Source organism: Hemiscyllium ocellatum, chromosome 2, assembly GCF_020745735.1.
Source record: "Hemiscyllium ocellatum isolate sHemOce1 chromosome 2, sHemOce1.pat.X.cur, whole genome shotgun sequence".
In the NCBI taxonomy this organism is placed as follows: Eukaryota; Metazoa; Chordata; class Chondrichthyes; order Orectolobiformes; family Hemiscylliidae; genus Hemiscyllium; species Hemiscyllium ocellatum.
Window position 1 is genome coordinate 122,538,050 of NC_083402.1, and position 27,483 is coordinate 122,565,532.

The 27,483-nt window shown below is 42.1% G+C and overlaps 1 protein-coding gene across 3 annotated transcripts in view; it reads right to left on the reverse strand.

The window, feature by feature from the left end:
• Window positions 1–27,483, reverse strand: part of fam189a2 (family with sequence similarity 189 member A2) — a 123,907-nt gene that overhangs the window by 87,471 nt on the left and 8,953 nt on the right. For all 3 annotated transcript variants that reach the window (XM_060839727.1, XM_060839709.1, XM_060839718.1), the window contains exon 2: window positions 23,209–23,265. In XM_060839727.1, coding sequence (XP_060695710.1) covers window positions 23,209–23,220 — 12 coding nt within the window. In that variant the 5' untranslated portion in view covers window positions 23,221–23,265. The remainder of the gene's footprint in view (window positions 1–23,208; window positions 23,266–27,483) is intronic.

Sequence of the window (27,483 nt, forward strand, 5' to 3'; positions counted from 1 at the left end):
GACAGTAGAAATATGTGGAATAAACCTTACTGCAAATATGGCTGATCTTTGCTTTCAACTCCACTTCCCCATCCACTTTCCTAATCACTTGCTTCCATAGTGGAAGAGTCTATGGATCTTAATGGATTCAATGATAGACCATCTGGAAGCCCCAACAGGCAGAGAATTCCAAAGATTCACAACCCTTTTGAGTGAAGACATTTCTCATCATCTCGGGTCTGTATGATCAGTTTCTTATCCTTTGTCTATGCCCCAACTTCTAGATATCCTTGCTAGGGGAAACAACTTCTCAGTTTCTTCCCCATCAAATCCCCTCAGAATCCTATATTTTTCAATAAAATCACTGCTCATTCTTCCAAACTTCAGGATGATACAGGCAAATGTACTCAGCCTCACCATGGGACAATCCTCTCAACAGAGGAACAGAATTAGTATTTTTGGGACAGCTACCAATACATGCATCTTGACTCACAGCTCACTCTGATCACTACCTCCATCTCACTGAGCTTCTCCTGAGCACTTGCTCCGACCAAGGAAGAGCGTCCAGCAACAGGAGAGACAGTGAGCGAGGAATCAGCAAGAAGGATCATAACTGATCAGATTATTCTCAATCTACATTCTGGCCTTTACCCCAATAACTGCTAGTTCCCCTCCTGATTAAAAATCTGTCCATCTCAGCCTTAGATATACATAACGACCCAGACTCAACAACCCTCTGTGGCAAAGAATTCCTGAAAAATAAAAGCTTCCTGATTTCTGTCTTAAACGGGTCACACCCTACTCTGAAATAATGCCGTCTTGTACTAGACTCTCCCACAAGGGGAAACAAACCTTTCTGCATCTACCATGTTAAGTCTCTAATTATCTAACATGTTTCAATTCGCCAGTTCACCTGAGCCTATTGTGCTTTTACGCCCTCATTAATGCTCTTATTTAAAGTTCTAAATACTAATTTTGAATCCATTCTCCTCAAAGTTCAATCAGGTTATGATTGCTGCTACCCAGTGGTGTCTTCACAGGGTCAGTAGGGCATGGTCTCTGGTAGGCTCAAGTATATGCTGTTCTAAGAACATTCTTCTTTGAGATACTGAACACGGGATCCCCAAATTACTTTGTCTTGTCAACAAACCGAGGTACATCATCTCCATCATTTCTTCTAAGCCATAGATGTACCTATAGATAATAAATGGTGGAGGGTACTGAACATGGGGTCCTTTGTACCGACTTGTGTTGGTTTAAGGGATAAATAGGACATTTTCTGTGACTAGTGGAGTGCTGCAAGGATCCATGCTGGAGTCTCCACCATTTATCATCTATAGGTACATCAATGGCTAAGAAGAAATGACAGGGATGACATATCTAGGTTTGCTGACAAGACAAAGTAATTTGGGAATGCAAGTTGTGAGGAGGACACAAACAAACTGTAAAGAGGCAGGTTAATTGAGTGGACAACAACATGGCAGGTGGGGAATATTGTAGGAAAGGTGTAGAACTATTCAATTAGACATGAAGAAAACAAAAAGCATGATTCAATAGACATGAAATTTGGTCATATTAATGCTTAGAGGGATCTTATGCAAAGAATACAGAGAGTAAGCATGCAGGCACAGCAAGCAATTAGGAGGACAAATAGCACGTCAGGCTTTGTAAGGGGATTAGAGTACAAAATACAGTGTTGTTACAATTTTCCTGGGCTTTGTTGCGACCTCACCTGGAGTAGTGTGTACAGTTTTCGTCTCTGTGTTATTGCACGTACCATATATACTCAAGTAATCGTTGATTTCTTGTATAAAGTAATTCCAGCTTTTAGCTAAAAAATCCAAACTCTTTCTACTCACTCGCTGCTCAATGCCTCACCCCATCACCAACTCTCTCTGTCTCACTGAAATTCCCACTCACTCACAAGCTGATTAAAAACTGGAATTCCAAAGAATTGAAATCAGACCAGCAGAAGGGCAATTTTGGATTTGTACAAGTCTCCAGGATATGAGGGTTGGAAAGCATTCTCCAGGCCATTAGAGATGAGAAAAGCTATTTCAGTAGTTCAAGGAGGAGGATTGGAAAGCGTCAGTGAGTTAACCTGCGGAAACATATCTCTGGGAGAATATTCAGAAAGTCAGTTGGTAAGAAATCTTAAACTGAAGATACTTTCCTAGATTCAAAATGTGCAAAAGTTATTGCTGGGAAAAGGACTGAATTTTTGTTTTGATTGTTCTTGCTTAGATTGCTCTAGACTTTATATATAGATAAAACAATATTAATCTTTTCTTTCTTCATGTAATAAACGTATGCTCTTTCATTAAAATGCAATTGTAGCCTCATGTGACTATATTCAGTGATTGACTACCACTTTAACTAAAGTGCGAATGTTAAACATATGATTGATCCAGCCAGACCTAGAGTCAACATGATAATTGTGAAAAATAAAGATATTTATAGAAATCGCACTTAACCAATTTACTAAAATTCTTTGAGGAAGCTACAGCTCACAAAATCAGAGTGTTATGGCACAAGATGAGGTCATTCAGTCCAGCATGCCAATACGTGTTCATTAGAAATTTTTTTAAGAATCCCTACAGTGTGGAAACAGGCCATTCGACCCAACAGGTTCACACTGACCCCCTGAAGAGTAACTCACCCAGGCCCATTCCCCTACATTTAACTCTTACCTAATGCACCCACACATCCCTGAACACGGTGGACAACTTAGCATGGCCAATTCACCCTCACCTGCACATCTTTGGCTTGTGGAAGGAAACCGGAGCACCCAGAGGAAACCCACGCAGACACAGGGAGAATGTGCAAACTCCACACAGACAATCACCTGAGGCTAGATTTGAACCTGGGTCGCTGGTGCTGTGAGGCAGCTGTGCTAACCACTGAGCCACTGTGCCGCCTTAATTAAATGAATATCATTACCTAGTGCCAATCTCAGGTTGTTTTTCCCAAACCCTTGCACATTATTTTCATTCAAATGATCATTCAATGCCCTCTTCACCGCCTCAATTGAACCTGCCTCCACCACAACTGCAGGCAGTGCATTCCATACCCTAACCACTCGCCCGGTGAAAAACAGTTTTCCTACTTCACCCTTGCTTCTTTCGCAGATCACTTTAAATCGGGAGTTTAAAGCAGGGTCACTGGACCCAAAACATTAACTCTGTTTTCTCTACAGATGCTGCTGGACCAGCTGAGATACTTCAGCAATTTCTGTTTTCATTTCAGATTTCCATCATCTGCATTTCTTTATTTAACTTTACATCTACTTCACTCTAAATCTACATTCTCTTGCTCTTTTCCTTTACAAGGACGTTTTACAAAGAACAATACACCACAGGGACAGGCCCTTCGGTCCTCCTCACCTGTGCCCACACATTTTGCCCTTCCATGCTAGAACTGTCTTCACTTACAGGATCTGTAATCTTATAAACTTTTATCAGTCACTCCTCAACCTCCTGTGTTCCAGTGAAAACAAACCCAGTCTATCTTATCTTCCTTGATAACTAAAATCCCCCAAATCAAGCAACATCTTGGTAAACCTTCTCTGTACCCTCTCCAAAGCATCCACATCTTTCTGGTAGTGTGGTGATCAGAACTGTACACAATATTCCAAGTGTGGCCTAACTAAACTTCTATAAAGCTTCAATATGACTTGTCTATCCTTATACTCAATGAAGGTAAGCATGCCACAAACCTTTCTTCACTACCTTTCTACCTGCACTGCCACCTTCAGTCATCTGTGGACCTGCACACCCAGATCTCTCTGCATATCAATACTCCTAAGGGTTCCGCCATTCACTGTATAATTTCTACCTGTACTTGACCTTTCAAAGTGCATCACCTCACAGCTGTCCGGATCCAAACTCCATCTGCCATTTTTCTGCCCATGCCTCCAAGTTTATATATCCTGCTGTAACCTCTGACAATCCTCCTCACTATCCGCAACTCAAATCTTTGTTTCATTCGCAAACTTACTAATTAAACTAACTATGTTTTCCTCCAATTTATTTATTTAGATCACAAACAGCAGTGATCCTTGTGGAACACCACTATCCACAACCCCCCATTCTGAAAAGCATCCTTCCACCGTTAACCCTCCGTCTCATATGACTAAGCTGGTTCTGCTTCCATCTTCCCAACTCACCCTGTTACCATGTGACTTCACCTTTTGTACCAGTCTGCCATGACGGATCTTGTCAAAGGCTTTACAGAAGTCCATGTAGACAACAGCAACTGCTTTTCCTTCATCAATCTACTTCAGATAAGTATTCTCCTCAAAAACCTAATCAGGTTAGTGAGGCACGATATCCCCTGCACAAAATCATGCTGTCTATCACTATTAAGTCAATTTGCTTCTGTCAAAATCTTGTCTCTGAGAATCTTTTCCAATAATTTTCCTACCATCAATGTTGAGACTCTCAGGCCTGCAATTTCCAGGATTGTCCTTCTTAAACAACATTGGCTATTCTCCAGTCCTCTGGGACCTCACTGGTGGCTAAAGAGGATACAGAGATGTCTGTCAATGCTCCAGCAATTTGTTATCTTGCCTCCCTCAATATTCTGGAATAGATCCCATCAGGACATGGGGACTATCTATCTCAATGCTTTTTGAGACATGTAACACCTCTTCCATTTTAAAAGCAACTTGGCTATTCAATTTTCTCCCTATCTACAATATTCTGCCCATTCATGATTTTGGAAACCCCCAAAATCTTTTCTTAGCCTTCTTCTCTCCAAGGAAAACAGTCGCAACTTTTTCAATCCACTCTCAGAACTGAAGTTCCTCATTCCTGTAAACCACTTCTGCATTCTCTCTAATGTGTTCCCATCCTTCCTAGAATGTGACACCCAGAACTATACATAATACTCCAGCTGAGGTCTAACAAATGACTTATACGTCTAACATAGCCTCTTTGATCTTATATACTATACCCCTTTTAATAAAGCCAAGGATACTGTAAGCTTTACTTAACTGTTCTCTCCACCCACATTCAATGATCTGTGCTCATTGGTCCCTTTGCTCCTGCAACCTTTTTAGGCAATATACAATAAGGAGAACAATTCTTTCAATTTTCTTCAACCCAGACACATCATCTCACAATTCTCTGCCTGCTCTTGCCCACTCCACCAACTTGCCTCTGTCCTTCTGGAGTTTTGCACTGTTTACAATTCTTTCAAGTTTTGTGTCGTCTGCAAACTTTGAAATTGTCCTCCGTACATTTCAATATAGATCTATAGATCATTAATATATTAATATACTGTGTGTAGCTCCGGTTGCCCTATTATAGGAAGGATACTATTAAACTGGAGAGGGTTCTGAAATGATTTACCAGGATGTTGTCAGGAATGGAAAGTTTGAGATATACAAATAGACAGGAAAGGATGGGACCTTTTTCACTGGATCGTAAGAGGTTGAGGGGTGACCTCATTAAGATTTATAAAATCATGAGGGCCATTGATAAGGTGAATGACAAGGGTCTTTTCCCTAGGGTTAGGGAGTTCAAAACTAAGTGGCATATTAATGTTTTACAGTTTCTATAAATGACTTGGATGATGCCCAATACAGGATTGCTAAATTTGCTGATGTCACAGAAGTATTACTAACTTGTGAAATAGCTAGGAGATACTGGGGGCTGCAGATGCTGGAGAAGTCAGAGTCAATGAAGTGTTGCACTGGAAAAAGCACAGCAAGTCAGTTGGCAAGAGAGTCGACACTTTGGGCTTAACCTTCATCAGGACTGAGGAGGAGGTAGGGGGCTGATAAATAAATGCGGGAGAGGCTACGGGAAAGATATTTGGGATGGCAATTGGTAGGCGATGGGAAGTGGGAGTGGCTAGGTGGGAAGGAAGATGGACAGGTAGGTCAGGTCAAGAGAGAGTGAAACCAAGTCGAAGGGTTGGATCTGGGATAGGGTGGGAGGAGGCGGTGGGGGGGGGGATTTGGAAACTAGTGTATTCAGTGTTCATGCCATGTAGTTGTAGAGTCCCGAGGTGGAAGATGAAATGTTCCTCCTCCAGTTCGTGGGTGGCCTTGTGTAAGCGGTGGAGGACGCCTGGAATAGATATGTCCTCAGGGGAGTGGGAGGGGGAGTTTTAGTGGATGGCCACAGGAAGGTGGGGTTGGTTGGCGCACACAGACCAGAGACAGCCCCTGAACTATTCCACAAGTTTCCATTTGGTCTCTCCAATGTAGAGAAGATCACATTGAAAGCACCTGATACAATAAATGAGGTTGGTAAATATACAAGTAAATCTTTGCTGGATTTGGAATGACCCTTTGGGGCCTTGAACCAAGGTGAGAGGGAGGTGTGGGCGCAGATTTTGGACCTGGGCGGAAGGTGAAGGCACTGGGTGTGGAGAGGGAGTTGGTGGGGAATGTGGACCTAACAAGGGAGATGTAGAGGGAACAATCCCCACAGAATCCACTCAGGGGTGGAGAGGGAAATTTATTTTTGGTGGTGGGGTTTGACTGTAGCTGACAAAAATGGTGGATTTGGGGATTAGTAGGGTGCAATGTGAGGCCGAGGGGAATTCAATTCTTTTTGCATCCGGGGGATAGACATGTAGGAAATTGAGGAGATGTGATTGAGGGCATTGTTGATAACAGGAGAGGGGAAATTACGGTCCTAGAAGTAGGAGGACATCTGGGGTGTTCTGGAGTGGAATTGCTCCTCCTGGGAGCAGATTCGACGGAGGGGGAGGAATTGGGAGTAAGGAGTCACATTTTTACGGGGGTGGGGGGTTGGGATGAAGTGTAGTCAAGGTGGTTGTGGGAGCCAGTGGGTTTGAAATAGATGTCCATGTGAGCCAGTCGCTGGACTTTCGGAGGCCGCAAAGGGATATAATTATTTAAGTATATGGGTAAAGATCTGGCAAATGGTGAAAGATGTGGAAAAATGTGAGTTTGTCAATTCAGTCTAAAAGAATAAATAAAAAGGAATCTAAATAGTGAACGATTATAGAGCTCTGAAATGCAGAGGGAGCTGACTGTCCTAGTGTTTGAATCATGAAGATTAGTATGCAGCTACAACAAGCAACATGAAAACCTTCTCAAAGTATTATAAGTTGTGAGCAGAATTGAATACAAATTTGGGGAGGTTATGATTCAGTTAGACAGAACATTGGTGAGATCCCATCTGGAGTTCTGTACACGATACTGGTTTTGTGTCTGGGATGTTATACAGTAGTTACACTGGAGACAGTTCAGAGAAAGTCTACTGAACTAATACCTGGAATAGCATTTTGTTTTATTAGGAAGGCATGGATTAGGTTAGGTTGTATTTGCTGGAGTTTCAAGAATAAGAAGCAACTTGACCAAAACACATATACAATCCTGAGGGATCTTGACAGAATACACTGTTATCCCCTAAACACCAAGGGGCATGCTGAACAAAGGATTTATGTAGCAACGTCGACATCCATAAGTTATACAAAATTAGAATGACTAAATCACAGAGAAAGTCAAACGCGATGTCTGGTCTGTAATGAATTAAGGCTAAGAAGCTTGGAGTATTGGGAAAGAGGGAGGAAAGTCAATCAACAGCTTAAAAATGCGATGCTTAGGCAAGATCCTAAGGGTAAATCAAATTGGAAAAAGAACTAACAGAGATATACTGAATGAGTTTGGGAGAATGAGCAATCTTTTAGATAATACCAAAAGACGACAAATGGAGTTATTCATGTTATTGTGCAGGATGGTCGCAGTGTCTAATCATCACTGGAAGGATTAACAATCAAAGATGATCAAGAGGCCGTCAGTGATGGAAGCAGCTCAGACAACATTAAAGACTGTTTTAACCACAACTCTAACCACAAGGTCATCCACTGGGATTTTGATCAGACTATCTGGAAGAACACCGTCATCCATATCACTCAGCATAACATGTAGACAAAAACAAAACCATACCAATCAGAAAATTAACCTCTATTCATCCTGTTTATCATATAAATAGGACATGTTACTTGTATGTCACAAGAACATTAACACTGTAATTAACTAATCACAACATACATTAATCATAATATCTCTTTACAACTCAGACAATAACACCGTGCACATAAGCCCCAAGAGATATGACAATCCACTCACTGTACAGGACTGTGTTACAGTCTATTATATTATCCTGTACCTCTAAGATACATGTCACCTCAAAAATGTGCACTTGTTGCCTGAGGTGCTGGGGTCATTATAATTGCCAGTTTCTGTCAGAATATTAATTGTGCTGACAGACATTTTTTTAAGAAACGGTTTAAAAATAATTATAAAGCAGGGCAGAAACACTGTACACACAATCAACTGCGACTTCCTTTGCCAAATAATACCCCACCACTCCCTTGTCAAAATTATCAGGCATCAGCCATGCTTCAGTGGTAACACAACAGCCTTGCACTCTAAGAGTTGTGGATTCAAGTCCCAAGGCAGAGATTTGAGCCTAAACTCCAGGTTGGTAAATCCCATTGCTACACATGTTGAAATGAGGTTACATTTGCATTTTTTTTAAACTTAAAAGATCCTGTGGTCATTATCTTCGAGAAGAGTGGAGTGCCCTTCCGACTGCCTTGGACAAATATCTTTATCTCATATAAACAAATCGGCTATTTTCACATTTATATTGCGGCATCTTTCTGCACATAAGTTTGCTGCTGCATTTCCTACCTTAAAATAGTAACTACACTTCAAAAATACTCATCTAGCTGCAAAGGGCATCCAGATATTGTGGAAAGTGCTACATAAATTCAAGGTTTTTTTTGTTAAAAATTAGGATCTACTGATCCCTCTCAAGTTCATTTTTAGCCCAGCTAAACAGAGAGCACCATAACTGAAGCAACAGGAATTGACCCATTGTGACAGCTGAAACTCCGAACTTCTGCTGGTTTGAAGATAGAGCTGTTTTAATGATTCAACATGTTACAAGAGAAGCATGTCTCCAGACACAAGAATGCTCTAACATGTACACATGCACACGCACACAGAGACACACACACAACAGGGTTAGAAGGTGGTTTGAAAAGGCTTGAATATGAGCGACTCCACCCACTACACTGATGGCACAGATCACTTGGTAAAGCTTTCTTGCATATCCTTCGATGGGGACAGACATGTCTCAAGTACATTAGCATCTTTACTGGTTAGATTCGGTTAATTGCTGAGGGAACTAATTTTGGGTCCAATCCACATCACAATAGAGGCCCTGAGGCTTCAGTGTATTTTCCACTGGTATTCAGCATGACATCAAGGCAAGTAACCTTGATGGTCAGCAAATTGGTGTGAAAACAGATTCCAATAGTTTTCTGTTCCAAATCAAGCACCCCAAATTTCACTGCATGATTAGGCTTCTTGCACTAAGTTCTCAAGGATGAGATGATCAATTACTGCAATGAGTTTTATATTTGCTGGATTTCCACTGGCAATACTATTAGGGGGAATATGTCAGAATGAGAAATATAAAGGCACAGCCTGGTGAAGAGGAGATCAAAGTTTGAGAGAAGATTTGTAGCCCGGGTGCTCGTTGTTGTGGTTCTGTTCGCCGAGCTGGGAATTTGTGTTGCAGACGTTTCGTCCCCTATCTAGGTGACATCCTCAGTGCTTGGGAGCCTCCTGTGAAGTGCTTCTGTGGTGTACCCTCCGGCATTTGTAGTAGTTTGTCTCTGCCGCTTCCGGTTGTCAGTTCCAGCTGTCCGCTGCAGTGGCCGGCATATTGGGTCCAGGTCGATGTGTTTGTTGATAGAAGCTGTAGATGAGTGACATGCCTCTAGGAATTCCCTGGCTGTTCTCTGTTTGGCTTTCACTGTGTCTGAAGATTGCTGGCAGTACATGCTGCAATTACTACGTTTTAGACCAACTTGATAAACACTTTTTTTTTGTTGACCACCGGCCTGAACCCACACTCCAACCATCACCACAAGCACCCAACATTTTCACCACTGGTATACAGTGACAGCAGTGTGTACCATCTGTAAGATTCACTGCAGAAACAGTAAAACATGTAACCTCTACCATCTAGAAAAGCAAGAGCAACAGATGCATGGGCATCTCACCACCTACAAAATCGCGGTACCCCTTCTCGAATAGCACTATGGATGTACCTACACCACACAGACTGCAGCTCTTCAAGAAGCTGCTCCTGAAAATTAGAACCAGACAATAAATGCTGGCCTGGCCACAATAGACCCTGCAAATTAATTAGAAACACAAGGCAACGTTCCTTTTGCTTCTGACTATTTGTAGAAGCACACATCTAACTTTGGAGCAAGACTTACGTTGCATCAAATGGATGAGGAAAATGACAATAGGATACAGAGGATTTATAAATTAAAGGAAATACTGCATTCAGTGGAGTGATAAGCTAGGACTGATGTAAACAGATGTGAAAGGCTCTGTTCATGGTCTATGGATTCTATTAGATTCTATTTGATAGTGATCTGGATTACTTTTACCTATGACTTGGATGCAGGCATATATAGATGGGTTAGTAAGTTTGCAGATAACACTAAAGTCAATGGACAGTGTGGAAGGATTTTGCAGGTTGCAGGGAGGCTTGGATAAACTGCAGAATTGCACTGAGAGGTGGCAAATGGAGTTAAATGCAGCTAAATGTGAGGTGATGCACTTTGGGAAGAATAACACGAAGGCAGAGTACTGGGTCAATGGAAAGATTCTTGGTAGTGTGGATATACAGAGGGATCTTGGTGCCCATGTACATAGATTCCTGAAAGTTGCCACCCAAGGTGATTGTGTTGTTAAGAAGGCATACAGTGTGTTAGGTTTCATTGGTAAAGGGATAGAGTTCCAGAGCTGTGATGTAATCTGCAACTGTACAAAACACTAGTGTGGCCTCACTTGGAATATTGTGTACAGTTCTGGTTGTCCCATTACAGGAAGAATGTGGAAGCATTGTAAAAAGTGCAGAGGAGATTTACCAGGATGTTGCATGGTCTGGAGGGAAGGTCTTATGAGGAAAAGCTGAGGGACTTGGGTCTGTTCTCATTGGAGAGAAGAAGGCTAAGAGGGTATTTAATAGAGACAGAGCTTAAAAATTTAACAGAGACATACAAGATTATCAGAGGATTAGATAGGGTGGACAGTGAGAGTCATTTTCCTAGGATGATGAAGTCAGCTTGTGTGAGGGGGCACAGCTGCAAACTGAGAGGTGATAGACTTAAGACAGCTATCAGAGGCAGGTTCTTTACTCAGAGAGTGGTAAGGGCATGGAATGCCCTGCCTGCCAATATAGTTAACTCAGCTATATTAGGGAGATTTAAATAGTCCTTGGATAAGCACATGAATGATGATTGGATAGTGTATGGGGATGGGCTTAGATTAGTTCACAGGTTGGCGCAACATTGAGGGCCGAAGGACCTGTTCTGTACTGTATTGTTTTATGTTCTGTAAGGGTTGGTGTTTTTGGAGTTTGACAACCTGATCTCATTTGTTAGTTTACACATTATGAATCTTGGCTCTGATGATTTAGGAATTGCATTGCACGCAGTTGTAGCTTTGATATAGCTGATGCGAAGGATGGCTTATAGTGAGTAGAGCATGAAATATTAACTTGATGCCCTGTGGTGGATCAGCCTTGCATATATTTTCTTAAAACAGGCTAATGTTTTGAGTCTAGAATATGCTTCATCAGAGCTGAAGTGAAGTGTGGAGGGGACAGCATTTACGCAATGGTTGGGGTGGTGGGGGTGGAATGGGCTAGTGGCCGTGGGCACATGGTGCTGATGGAGAAACGATAGTCCAGCTTCAGTGATCAGAATGTGATAATGACAGGATAATGGTGTTTGTTCTGCTGGACTTGAAAGGACAGTGAGTAGAGGGGAGGACATGATAACAAGCTAAAAGAAATGGCTTCCCCCCGACCCCTTTCCGTCACTCACAACAGCATGATTCGGTCCCCCTTGTCCTCACATTTTATCCCACCAACCTGTGCATTCAAAGGATCATTCTCTACCATTTTAGATAACTCCAGCAGAATGCTATCACCCAAAACAGCTTCCCCTCACTCCCCCATCTGCATTTCGCAGGGATCATTCCCTCTGGGACAGCCCAGTCCATTCCACAACCACCACCACCACCCTCCCGTCTCCATGGCACCTTCCTAGTAACCGCAGAAGGTGCAACACCTGTCTCTTCCCCTCCTCCCTGCTCACCATCCAAGGACATAAATAGTCTTTTCAGATGAAGCAGCATTTCACCTATCCCTCCTCCAATCTTGTGTATTGTATTTCCTACACCCAATGTGGTCTGCTCTACACTGGAGAAACCAAACGCAGACTGAGTGACCGCTTTGCAGAACAGCTCCCGGTCTGTGCACAAGCAGGACCCCAACTTTCCAGTAGCCAGTGATTTTAACACAGCGTCCTGCTCGCTTGCCCACTTGCCTGTCTTCAGCATGCTGTAGCGTTCCAGTGGAACACAGCGCAAACTGGAGGAACAACAACTCATCTCTAGACTAGACACTTTACAGCCTTCTGGACTTAATGTTGCGTTCAACACCTTCAAATTGTGAACCAACTCCCATTTCCTCCCTTTCTTTTAGCTTATCATGTCCTCCCCTCCTCCCATTCCACTTACTGTCCTTTCAAGTCTGGCAGGAGAAACACCATTGTTCTGCCGTTCTCACATTCCATCACTTAATCTGATCTATCAACATTTTTCTCCATCATAACCATACACCCAGTACCCCCCGATCCCTACCCCTCAAAACGATAGCATAAATGCTGTCCCCTCCACACTTCACTTCATCCCTGATGAAGGGTCATCCAGACTCAAAACATGAGCTTGCTTTCTCTCCATGGATGCTTTCTGACCCGCTATGATCTTCAGCATTTATTGTTTTCAGTACAGATTCCAACATCTGCAGTAACTTGCTCCTATATTCTCTGAGAGTTGTTTTGACTAACTTTTTTTTTGCTTCGGTTAGACTAAGTGCCTCAATACTATGGTATTAGTAGAGACGGAAAGAGAAGCAAAGATTCTTTCAGATAATATTAGCTCCAATATGGGAGGCGATAGCAAAGTGATATTGTCACCGGTCTAGTAATCCCGACACCCAGGCAACACTTTGGGGCACGTGGATTTAAATGAGCAGATAATGGAATTAAAATGCAAATAATCCAGAATTAAAAATCTAATGATGACCATGAAACTTGTCAGTTTTGGAAAAAATTCATCTGGTTCACCAATAGTCTTTAGAGAAGGCATTCTGCCATTCTTAACTGGTCTGGCTACATATAACCCTATACCCGCAGCAACATGATTGGCTCTTAACTGTCCTCTGAAATGGTTGTCACTCAGTTATACAAAAAGAAAACTCAATAATAAAATTGGATGGACCACCAGGTATTGACTGAAACACTGGAAACAATCCACGTCAACAGTGAGGTCATGAAAGCACAACAATGTCTCTACATCCTCAGGAAACTCAGCATGTTCACGAAGACTCTTACCAATTTTTATAGGTGCACTATAGAAAGCATCCTATCTGGATGCAGCACAGCTTGGTTTGGCAAATGCTCTTCTCAAAACTGCAAGAAGCTACAGACAGACAGTCATGAACACAGCTCAAAACATCTCACTATATGGTATGACAACAATAAATCAAACTCAAACAATAGCAAACTCAACCTATTGGGCAGAGAGATTTGGGAGTGCAGGTCCATTGTACCCTGAAGGTTGCTGCCAGGTGGATAGAGTGGTCAAGAAGGCATATAGTATGCTTGTCTTCATTGGATGGGGTTTTGAGTATAAGGGCTGGCAAGTCATGTTAACATTGTACAAGACATTGGTTCGGCCGCACTTAGAATACTGTGTACAGTTCTGGTCACCACATTACCAAAAGGATGCGGACGCTTTGGAGAGGGTGCAGAGAAGGTTTACGAGGATGTTGCCTGATATGGAAGGTGCTAGCTATGAAGAGAGGTTGAGTAGGTTAGGTTTATTTTCATTAGAAAAAAGGAGATTGAGGGGGGACCTGATTGAGGTTTACAAAATCATGAAGGGTATAGACAGGGTGGATAGAGACAAGCTTTTTCCCAGGGTGAAGGATTCAATAACGAGAGATCACGTTTTCAAGGTGAGAGATGGAAAGTTTAAGGGGTATACACATGGCAAGTACTTCACACAGAGGGTGGTGGGCGTTTGGAACGTAGAGGTAGTAGAGATGGGCGTAGAGGTGGTAGAGGCAGGCACGGCAGATTCATTTAAGATGCGTCTGGAGAAATGCATGAGTAGGTGGGGAGCAAAGGGATACAAATGCTTAGGAATTGACCGACAGATTTAGACAGTACATGTGGATCGGCTCAGGCTTGGAGGGCCAAAGGGCCTGTTCCTGGGCTGTAAATTTTCTTTGTTCTATTTGAACCTGCCAAATCCTCCTTACCAACATCTGGAGGCCTGTGCTGTCTCACAGACTGGTCAAGTAACAGCCTAACATGGTCACACTCTCAGAATCATACCTTACAGACAGTGTCCCATATACCACTGTCACCAGCCCTGGCTATCTTCTGTCCCACCCGCAGGACAGACCCAGCAAAGGTGGCAGCAGAGTGGCACACAGTGGGTGGAAGTTGCCCTGGCAGTCTTTAAATATTGAGTCCAGTCCCCACATGATCTCATGGCATCAGGTCAAAGGTGGGCAAGAAAACTCTGACGACCAAGCATACCTAAATATGAGATGAAAGTGAGGACAGCAGATGATGGAGAATAGAGTTAAGGGTGTGGTGCTGGAAAGGCACAGCAGGTCAGGCAGCATCACCTGAGTCTCCTGCTCCTAAATATAAGGTGTCAGTCTGAAGCAACAAACAGGAGTACTTGAATTGACCATGCAAGATTGTCCATAGTGTTAGGTGCATTAGTCAGCGGAAAATGGGTCTGGGTGGGTTACTCTTCAGAAGGTCAGTGTGGACTTGTTGGACCGAAGGGCCTGTTTCCACACTGTAGGGAATTCAATCAAATCTAATCAAACAGCATAGATAGATGTTTGAAGAGCAAATGAATTAAGGGCTGTGGTGATCAGGTGGGTAAGTGGAGCTGAGTCCATGAGAAGATCAGCCATGATCTTACTGAGTGATGGAGCAGGCACATCGGGCCAAATGGCCTACTCCTGCTCCAAGTTATGTTCCTATAAGCAGCAAGTGATAGACAGAGCTAAGCAATCCGACAACCAAAGGTAAGCTCTGCGGTCCTGCCACCTCCAGTCATAAATGGAGGTGGATAATTAAACAACTCACCAAAGGAAATAGTTCCACAAATATTTCATGCTCGATGGTGACATAGCCCCCAGCACATCAGCTCAAAAGATAAGGCTGAAGCACGTGCAACAACTTTCATTCAGAAGTGCCAAGTAGTTGACTTATTTCGGCCTCCTCTACAAGTCCCCAGCATCACAGATGCCAAGCTTCAGTCAGTTCAATTCACTCCACATGATACCAAGAAACGGTTGAAGGCAATGGATACTGAAAAAGCATTCAGCACTGACCACGCTTTGGCGATAGGAGTGAACTTGTCACTCGAGCCCAGCTGTTCCAGTACAATTGCAACTCTGGCATCTACCCGACAATGTTTTATCCGGGTAAAAGCAGGACAAATTCAATCTGACCAATTTCCACCTTCCAGTCTACTCTCCATCATCAATACAGGGATGCATTGCTGCAATACTATAGCATAACAGGCCAGTATTATAGATCGCCAAGTGCTGAGAGGTAAAAGTCCAACGTGTGCCAATTCTAATTCGTGCAGACGTTGATGAAAATTCAGACTTAACATGTTCCTCTAGGATAAGGAAATTTATTTTTCCTTGAGATTAGCACTGGGAGTCAAGGAAAGGCCCTTTATGAATATTTGTTTCATTTTTGGTATATTGCAAATTCAGTTACACCATTAATGTTGGAAAGATTGTATATATTTTAACAATTCTCAGTGAATTACAGTATATAACGGGACTGCTGGGGATTTGACGTATAGCCTACACTGCATTCAATAAACTTGATGAAATAAATCTTCTTACATTATTCAAGACAATTAATGAAAGTGAAACTTCATCATGTCTAATCTATGTAGATCAACCTTGATTAATGGTATCCTACAGATATAATTTCAGAGCTCAAAACAACATAAAAGCCACTGTACTGCACAAGTGTTTGATCTTTTCTCTCCCTATATTTATCCTTCAGATGTTTAATACGTATTGCCAACCATGTATTTAACCAGTTCACCTTAAAGGTGTTTCCCTCAACCTAGAATTAGTCCCTTTCATTACAAACCTCTTCACATTCATTAACATTGCAAATCAAAGGTGAACAGCAAAGATTTAGATGACAAGATACCACCAATATTCAAAAGAATGTGACAAAAAGCCAAGACAAATGGAATTATAATGTTTTGGTAATGTTCAGCTGGACTTCTAAAGAGTGGGTGTAAGAAAATATTTAATGCTTTTAATAAATTATCAGAAGTGTGGTTTCTTCTATTCTGTCCACATTTGTTAGACTTGTTCCGTGACTAGCGAATTGTTGACACTTTATTATTTGAGGAGAAGCAGTGGCAGATAGAGTTCAAAGTGGAGAGGTATGAGGTCATCAGCTTTGGTACTACAAGCAATAGGTCAAAGTGTTCAGCGGACACAGTAATATAATGGGAATGTCACTGGAGTTGTAAATCTTGGCTAATACTTGGAGGGGCCTGGGTTCAAATCCCACAATGCCAGTTGGTGGAATTTAAAGCTGGAATTGAACGGTGATGGGGGCCAGGTGTTGAAACTTACATTTTTTGTGTTGTTTCAGTTGGACTTTAGAAGGTTTTCTGCCACAAAGATTTCTTGTCATAGTTTGTCATACTTGCTTCATCAATTACCTATGATGACTCAACAACATCCCTCTCACACAATCCTAACCTCATTTTACCACACGACATTCCTGGAACTCGGTGGATAACCTGGAACTGACTGACATTCCCAGTGCTAGTGTCCTCTGTATTAACCCAACGTACGCCCAGACAAGTACAACTGAGTCCAGAGGTGCCCTGCACAGTTCCTGGTATTTGCTCCAAACATGGCAGTCAAGGGAAATTTCATGCCAAGCTTTGCGGGCAGGGACCTGGAGCTCTGCTGGACAGGGTGGTGCAAAGGTGGGATGCCATCTTCTCCCAGGACCAGCGGAGGAGGCTTGAACCCCAGACCATGCTGGCCTGGTCTAATTTTGCCACTCGGATCAGTGTAGTCTCAGCTGCCGAGAGGAGCAAGCAGCGATGTAGGAAGATTATCAATGACCTTTGCGAGTGTAAGTGCCACTATCTTCTCTCTCTCATCTATCGCTATCTCTGCTATTGTACTCATCTCTCACCAAAGCTCATGTCTTACCACTCTCACTAGTGCCTGGCAGCATCTTCCCCCTCTCACTCTCATTCACCCCAATATCCTCTCGCCAAGGCACCACTTACACCAACATCCCTGGCACCCTCTCCACTGCCAACTCACTCACTTTGGATGCCTCGCCGCCTGCACTGAATGTAACAGCTGTGCCACCCACTTTCGTCTCCTTAATACCTACTTGTCCTTCATTCCATGAGGTAAACAAGGCAGAGAGAGGCAAGATGTATGGAATGTTGCCTAACATTTGGCTCCTCCCTCCTAATGTGGAGAAGATCCTGACGCTGACTGCCTTGAGCAGCTGACTGACCACCTCCAAACTGTTATCACTGGCTGCCCTGGACTTACTGCAGTGGGACCCCCTGAGCAAAGACTATGCCCTTGACTTAACTGAGGACTGCTAATAAATACGATAAATCCTGGTTTTGTGTTTGAGCTAAACGACAAGGCAATACAGCAATGCTAAGAGTCTGCTATCTCTGGTTGAGGGGTTAAAGAACAAACAGGCAAGCCAAGGTAGTGCAAGACAGGGATACCTTGAGCGCCCAGGCAGGCTCAGAATGAGGGAGTGCTATGACAGCAAGTGAACAAAAGCCACTGTTTTGCACAGACTTGCAGGTTGGCCCGGCCTGAGCTGGATGCATATCCCTGAGCAGACAGTGTCTTTCCTGTAGCATTGCAATGATATTGGCTGGTGGAGCCTGAAGTGCAGCATTGACATCCTTTGGAGAAGTCAGAGAACTAAAGCGCTCTGACTTCCGTGTCAAGAATTCTCAGCATTAGGTTTGTTTGCTTTTAGTGAAAATATGATACATGAAAGATGGAGCAAGTTGCTCCCAGTGTCAAGCTTGGCTTCACCAACTCCACCATGGCCCACATCGTTCAGACCCCATGAAGCTATGGTCGATTGTCATATAAAGTCGTTGGGTTCACTAATGCCTTTTAAGAAAGGAAACTCTTAACAAATTTCCTAACGGAGGCCATCCTTACCTAGCCTGGCCTCCAGACTCATAGCAATACGGCTGACTTTTAACTACCCTCTGAAATGGCCCAGCAAGCCACTCACTTCAAGCGCAATTTGGGATGGGCAACAAATGTTGACCTTCCCAGAGACAACCAGATTACATGAAAAGACAAAACAAAACTTCTCAAGGGCGAGAAGCTGGAGGAGCAGAATCCAAGTACAAAAGCAAAATAAATAGAGAAAAGTTGCCGAGATAGTTCCCTCAAATATGGAAGATTAAGCACTTCAATTGGAATAGAACTTAAAGTGATTAAAGGATTGATGGAGGTAGATAAGAAGTTGTTTCTTCTGGTAGGAGGCAAAACCTTAAAATTAGTGGCAGGACATTCAGGGCTGATCTCCTACTTTTTAACACAAAGGATAGTGGAATTGGTAGATCATTACAAAAACGGAAATTGCTGTCGAAACTCAGCAGGTCTGGCAGCATCTGTGGACAGAAAGCAAAGTTAACAATTTGGGTGCAGTGACACTTCTTCAGAACTGCTGAGCTTGTCCAGCAATTTGTTTCAGATTTGCAACATCCACAGTTCTTTGTTTTATTTTATTGATAAATTGTTGTTGGGCAAGAATACTCATGGATATGGAACCAACGTGGACAGATGGACTTAAGTTACAGGTTATTGAGTGATGGAACAACTTTCAGAGATGGAATGGCCAATGAAACACCTGTCAGCATTTTGACAAGCTGGATGGTTGCCAGTTATGACTTTTTACGAGAGGTTGCTATGGTAATCTATGCACAGCTTAACTTCACAATCATACCATACAGCTTTGCAAGAGGGAAGTGGAGACTGAGGCATCTCCTGAGGCAGAGAGTTTCTGGCAGCATCCAGGCAAGATGCCAGTGCCGAACTGCAGGAAGTGTTCAGCTTATCAAGGAGCTGCATGCGACAGGCAAACTTGCGAAAAACAAATGGTATCCAGTTAACAGTCATCAACGAATGTATTGAAGCTAACATCATATTTACAGATGATAAAACTGGAAGAAATGGGGGTATGAAAACGGACATGGGACGGCTCCAGTATCGTTCTGGAGTCTCCAGGAATCAGTTATTAATCTGTCATAAGCATCCATAAGAGCAATTATTTGTGCGTTATTTTTCATTTAATTTGTCTGTTAGCTAGTTTTTTTGTTTAAAACAAAATGAGAGCTGAGAGATCTGATCAGGAGGTCGCGTGTTTAAATCTTCAGAACCAGTCCAGCCAAAACTGGCAACTCAAAATGGAGATGGTGAATGAATGCTTGAGCTTGTGGGTAGACTGGAGTTGGCTGTGGGATCACAGAAACCGTTACAGGAGAGAGACTGACAGTGTCAGAACAGGGTCGAATGGAAACAACATGAGCACATATTACATTTGAGGAACTATCCCCACCCTGCTCGAATTTAGCTGGTTACATTTGAACCATCTAATATTAGGCTTTCACTAAAATTAGACAGCATCGCTGTCTTTCAGTTATCTTAGACCAGGAGAAAAAATATCACAAGAACTTCACTGCTCATAGGAATAATGAAGTGTAGAAACCTCCAGCAAACACACCAGAAACGCACTGAACATTTTCTGTTATTGGTCAGAGCACTGAGTACAGGAGTTAAGATCACGTTGCAGCTGTACAGGACATTGGTTAGGCCACTTTTTGAATATTATGTGCATTTCTGGTCTCCTTCCTATCAGAAGGTTGTTGTGAAACTTGAAAAGGTTCAGTAAAGATTTATAAGGATGTTGCCAGGGTTGGAGGATTTGAGCTATCAGGAGATAGAGTCATACAGATGTACAGCATAGAATCAGACCCTTCGGTCCAACACGTCCATGCCGACCAGATATCCCAACCTAATCTAGTCCCACCTGCTTGCACCTGGCCCATATCCCTACAAACCTTTCCCATTCATATACCCATCCAGATGCCTTTCAAATGCTGCAATTGTACCAGCCTCCACCACTTCCTCTGGTAGCTCATTCCATACACATACCACCCTCTGTGTGAAAAAGTTGCCCCTTGGGTCTCTTTTATATCTTTCCTTTCTCACCCGAAACCTACGCCCTCTAGTTCTGGACTCCCCCACCCCAGGGAAAAGACTTTGTCTATTTATTCTATTCATGCCCTCATGATTTTATAAACCTCTATAAGGACACCCCTTAGTCTCCAATGCTCCAGGGAAAACAGCCCTAGCCTATTCAACCTCTCCCTATAGCTCAAATCCTCCAACCCTGGCAACATCCTTGTAAATCCTTTCTGAACCCTTTCAAGTTTCATAACATCCTTCCGATAGGAAGGAGACCAGAATTGCACGCAATATTCCAAAAGTGGCCTAACCAATATCCTGTACAGCCGTAACATTACCTCCCAACTCCTGCTCTCAATACTCTGACCAATAAATGAAAGCATACCAAACATCTTCATCACTATCCTATCTACCTGTGACTCCATTTTCAAGGAGCTATGAACCTGTACTCCAAAGTCTCTTTGTTCAGCTCCACTCCCACGGACCTTACCACTAAGTGTATAAGTCCTGCTAAGTATTGCTTTCCCAAAATGGAGCACCTTGCATTTATTTAAATTAAACTCCATCAGCTACTCCTCAGCCCATCGCCCATCTGATCAAGATCCCGTTGTAATCAGAGGTAACCTTCTTCGCTGCCCACTACACCTCCAATTTTAGTGTCATCTGCAAACTTACTAACTATACCTATTATGCTTTCAGATGTTGCAAGAAATCTTCTTTTATCCTAGGCAGAAACATATTGCAGGAACAAATTACTGAAGATGCTGGAATCTATACTGAAGATAACAAACACTGGAGACCACAGTGGATCAGACAGCATCCATGGATAGTGAGCAAACTAACGATGAGTCTGGATGACTCTTCATCAGAGTTGAAGTAAAGTGTGGAAGGGACAGCATTTATGCTATAGTTTGGAGGGGATGGGGCTGAGAGATGTTGATAGTTCAGATATGCAGATATGGTAATGTCAAAAACGACTGCAGTTGCTGTAAATGTGAAAAAAAACCAGAAAACAGAAAATGCTGGAAATATTCAGCAGGTCAGGCAGCATCAATGGAGAGACAGAAATTAGAGCTCTCCTGAAAAGATATTTACCTGAAACGTCAACTCTTTTTCCCTCCTATTACAGATAATTTCATGTTTTAATTTGGAGCAAATTTCGACCTTACGCTGAAGGCAACAACTCACTCGTATTGTGTATGTCCTGATGAGAAATAAGATCATCCAGAGATTGAGGCTAATACTTTTCCACCCAGGGAACTTTTCCACCCAGGGAAGATTTCTGATGTTGAATGGGCCAGGGCTGTTTTCTCTGGACTGTTGGAGGCTGAGGGGTAGCCTTATAGAAGTTTAGAATAAATAGACAAAGTCTCTTCCTTGAGGTGGAGGAGTCCAGAACTAGAGGCCATTGGTTTAGGGTGAGAGGGAAAAGTTACAGAGTACGTGTATGGAATGAGCTGCCAGAGGAAGTGGTGGAGGCTGGTACAATTGCAACATTTAAGAGGCATTTGGATGGGTATATGAATAGGAAGGGTTTGGAGGGATATGGGCCGGGTGCTGGTAGGTGGGACTAGATTGGGTTGGGATATCTGGTTGGCATAGAAGAGTTGGACCAACGGGTCTGTTTCCCTGCTGTATGCCTCTATGACTTTCTAAGTTGACTTGCAGAGTTGACCTGTTTATTAAATGTGGTTACCAGGAGGAATATTGGCAGAATATTTTTACCTCTTAAATGCTGGCATCTTCATTATTTAAAAGATAGATTTGGTCTTACACAGCGCCTTTCTTGGCCACTGGATGTCTCAAGGCACTCAACAGTCAAGGTTGTACTTTTTGAAGTATAGTTTGTCTTGTTTCCGGTAACCAATTGATGCATAGTGAGACCCCACAAACAGCAATGTGATAATAGCCAAACAACCTGTTTTTGGTGATAGTTACTGAGGGATAAATATTAGTCAGGGTGGAAAGGATAAATCTCCTGCTCGTTGAAATAGTGCCACATCAGTGTTTCATACCATCACTGGTATTTTCAAAAAAAACTTTTGAAGTTGTAAAGTGTCCCAAAGTATGATTATCAGACAGCAATGTAACAATGATACAGCATTAATTGCAACAATGGATCATGAAAACAATATAATGATCTAAACCAGCATATGCTGAGCTGAATTGCAAGGAAGAGATACATTTTATCTTTATGCACACAGTCACTAACTGTTTGTTGGTCTGGTTCCAATCCTATTACACACACACACATCTTCACCTGATTGCATGAAAAGAGATCAACCAAAAGCCCAAATGACTTATTTGATGGAGTAACCGTGAGTGCAGTCAGGATAAGGTGATTGGTGTTGTGTATTTAGACTTTCAAAACCTTTTTGATAAGATCCGGTGTAATATTAATATAGTCACAAAATTGGAACATGTAGGATTAAAAGGGCAATGACTCCATGGATACGGTGTTGTCCAGGCAATAGAAAACAGAGAATAGCAGTGATGATTGTTGGTCACATTGGGAAGACTTTCAGGGTGATGGGGTGAGATGAAGAGAAATCCTTTCATGCAGAAAATTGTCATTATCTGGAGAATGCTGGCTGAAAAAGCAGTGGGAACAGTTTCAATAATAACATTATGCTCCGAAAGTGAAAAATACAGCTATGGGAAAACAGTGAGAGAAAGTGGACAACTCTTTAACAGATATGACATACTAAATAGCTCCTCTGTGTCGCATCATTCTAAGATGCTATACTGTGAATACATTGACCTTTCAACTAATGGCTGGTGTAGAACAAAAAAAATTCAAAATATTACTCACCAATAATAGCATTGGCCTTTTCCATGTAGTTAATCCGAGAATTCCTGAAAGTATCACCTGTAAGGAAAAAGAAATTAGGATTGTTCTCTGGCTCAAACAAATTTCAAAATAAAATCAACGAGGTAATGTGTTGGAAGAAATATACACTGGACATGCTGTGAAAGCTTTTCATTGGAACATAATCGCAAGATTGTCAAACATCCTAGGGTTAATTTGGGGTGGCACGGTGGCTCAGTGATTAGCACTGCTGCCTCACAGCGCCAGGGTCCCTGGTTTGATTCCAGCCTTGGGCGACTGTCGGTGTGGAGTTTGCATATTCTCCCTGTGTCTGCGTGGGTTTCCTCCGGGTGCTCCGGTTTCCTCCCACAGTCATAAAGATTGTGCAGGTCAGGTGAATTGGCCATGCTAAATTGCCCATAGTGTTAGGTGCATTAGTCAGAGGGAAATGGGTCTGGCTGGGTTACTCTTCGGAGGGTCGGTGTGAACTGGTTGGGTCGAAGGGCCTGTTTCCACACCATTGGGAAACTAATCTAATCTAATAATTTAACTGCATAAGAAAGAAAAAGTGCTGATTGGGTGACAAGTTGACTCTGATTGGTCAAGATGTTGTTATGCAGAGTGGACCAAGCAACTACTATTGTCAAACTTTTGCTTAATTCGAACATGATGCAATTCTTCAACACGGTCCTATTGTTTCCTTTAAAAATGTGGCATATTTGCTGATGAATGCAAGATAAACAGTTTCCCTTACATGTCTCTACATTTTGAAATTGTATAAGAAATAGGAACAGGAGTAGACCAGTCTCTTCAGCCTACCCCTCTATTTGATATGATCATGGCTGATCATCAGCAAAATTCCATTTTCTTGGCCAAAGACAGTGAATGAAGTAGTGGTGGACACGAATGTAATTTTATAGGGATTTTGAAAAATGGTTATTTATGGTGAGTTCCAGTAAAACCAGAAAAGACTAAGGAGAACTTTAAGGAGGTACTCAAAATCAGGAAGTGTTTTGATAGAGTAAATAAAGAGAAAATGTTTTCAGTGACAGGAAAGTCAGCAACCAGGGAATACAGGTTAAAGGAAATCAGCCAAAATAACAGAGGGTGCATGGAAAAGACATCCTTTTACACAATGGGTTGGTATGCCCTGGAATACACTACTCACAAGGGCATTGGAATGGGATTTATTAATAACTTGATTTATTAATAAACTTTAAAATTGCATAAAGACTCGAATGGGAGAAAATTGTAGGATGATGTGGAAATGAACAGAACAATGGAACTAACTGGAAAGTTCTCAAACAGCTTGTGCAGAAATGATGGAACAAATGGCCTCCTTCTGTGAGCTAGCATTCTACGATTCTGGCTACTCACACATACAACAGGAATCAATTAATGAGGAAACTGTCCTATTCTGAGAATCAAGTGATCAGAATTATCAGAATATAAATGAGAATATGAGAACTTGTGCTCGAAATTCAGTGTCTTATGATCCTGCCCCGCAAGCTACCTGAAGGAGAAGCAGCGCTCTGAAAGTTAGTATTTCCAAATAAACCTGTGGGACTATAACCTGGTATTGCATGATTTTTAATGATAACGGAATAGTTAATGGAGATGAAATGGATTGTAATGGAGCTCTGTGAGATTCTTAGGCAATAGTGAAATGTGTCTTTGGAAGGGTTGAGGCTATTGCTTTACCATAGGGCAAAACAAAACAAATGTAATTCAACAAGGTCCATCAAAATATGGACAATAATACAACAATTGGACAGTGAAAACCACAGAACCAAGTCCTGAAACCATCACTGACATTACAACTAACATTTTTCTTCAAATTAAAAGATGAGGAAAGTTTTTCTTATTTAAATATGCATCGACAAAACATTTGAAAGACTTTGCCACGAGAACTTCCAGTTGGTTTATATTCTTGCCCTGACATGACTGAAGTTGCCAGTATAACAGACCACAATGCATACTCATCAGGTCAACATCAGGGAAATTACTTATTCCTGATGAAGGGCTTTTGCCCGAAACGTCGATTTCGCTGCACTTTGGATGTTGCCTGAACTGCTATGCTCTTCCAGCACCGCTAATCCAGAATCAGGGAAATTAGTTGGTTTCCAATCTGTCACTGCAGCATCAACACGTGCAGTTTCTGGAACTCTCTATATTTATGCTGTGGTTCAACACAGATTCCTTGTACATTAATCTCCTCAGCAAGCGTTAAAAGAGGATAAAACAAGGAATGTATGGCACAGTAAGAGACTGTTCAAATCAAGTGATCTATGCTTATAGTCACATGTTTGTCATATTCTCTCACTCCTCTTCATCTCACCCCATTAGCAAATCACTCTCAACTATGCCAGAGAAATGAGAATAGAAAACCGTTAAGAAAATTCAAATGTAGAACGGATGGACAAGGAAACACAAATCTTACAGGTTTGGGATTTTCATGTCATGTCTGATTTGTCAGTGCAATTCTTCCAGATGGCGTCATTCTAAGTAATTATGTAGTTATTTAATACCCTAGCCAAATAATAGGAGTTGGGGAAGGCTATTTAGTTCAACGGGTCTGTTACAATATTCAGTAAGATCATGGCTGATCTGTAATCCTACTCCATCCATCTGCCTTTGCTCCAGTTCTCTAACCAAGATTGAGTAATCTTAGATTTAAAATTAGCAATTGATCCAGCATCAATAATTGTTTGCAGTAGACAGTTACACTTTTTCAATACCCTTATAGAATAGAATAGAATCCCTACAGTGTGGAAACAGGCCACTTGGCCCAACAAGTCCACACTGACTCTCCGAACAGTTACCCACCTAGGGCCATTCCCCTACTGCTTTACACCAGACTAATACACCTGACCTACATGTCTCTGAACACTATGGACAATTTAGCATGGCCAATTCACCTAACATGCACATCTTTGGATACCCATTGCATTGAAATGTAACCTACTTTTACTATCGACTTCCCATCAGGGGACAGTTCTCTCTACCGACTTGGTTTGCTATCCTTAATCGCCTTAAACTTTGATGAAGTCACACCCACCCCATACATCCCAATCTACACCCCGAGCCGAAATGACACTCTGGTTTTGTCAGTATCGAGGTTGGAGGGCAAACCCAATGTTCACACATTGGCCGAGAATTTGACAAAACTGCCAGTTTTATAACCACAAAATTCAGCATCATTACTGTGCAAATCAGATAGCAACTTCTGGTGTCTGCATCTGAGCAGGTAAACAGAGGAAGCTGGAGGTTGCTGTCACTGATATTTTGCTGCTCCACAGGATGCGTTTTTGCAGTACTCACAGTTACGATCAACACAGTCTCCGGGATTTGACATGAACTTCGATCAATTATGCACTATTATCATTGTGAAAGCTGCTGAAAAGTTTATTAGGTCTTCTGCAGTAAGGGGTAATTAAGTTTTTAAAAGGTGTGCTAACCTAACATTAACCCTGAAAAAAATGTAAACACTGCAGATTGTCATTCATCTATTAAAATAATAAATATAGCCATCTGTAAAAGTCTTTGATATTTCAGCTCCTACAGTGATTCCATGTCCCAGTCTTCAGTTTATTTTCAAGTGAATTATCAAAGAGTAAATTTTAACCCTTTACTCCCTGCTTTGCTGTCTATGAGATTTCTTCAATCTGTTTGGCTGACTAGCCAGTTTGATGGCATTAATGCTTCTGGATGCCACAGTTGCAATACAGATGGTGCCAAGTGGAAATTAACATCCTTATATTGATTATCTATGCCATGTGTTTTCAGATACCATTCCCACAGCGTTTTTGATATTGACGCAGCATTTGACTGCGTGTAGCATCAAAGGGCCGAAGTAAGAGTGGAGCCAATAGAAATCTGGGAGAAAACTCTTCGCTGGTTAGAATCAGACCTGACTCAAAAGAAAGATGGCAGGAGTTCCTCAGCTGATTGTCCTACCTCAAACCATCATCAGCTGCTTCATCAATGATCTTCCCTCCACCATCAGGTCATAGGAGAGGACTTCACAATATTCTGCATCATTCACTACTACTCAGCTACTGAATCAGTCCACGTCAAAATGCAGCACAGATAACATCCTGGCTTTGGCTGATGAATAACAAGTAACATTCACATACAAATGGCATGCAGTGACCCCCATCTCTAGAGTCCCAGCAATTGACATTCACTAGCTCACCATCATTATCACTGAATTTCCCACTATCATTGACCAGAAACTGAACCAGACCAATCATATAAATACTGTGGCTAAAAAACATA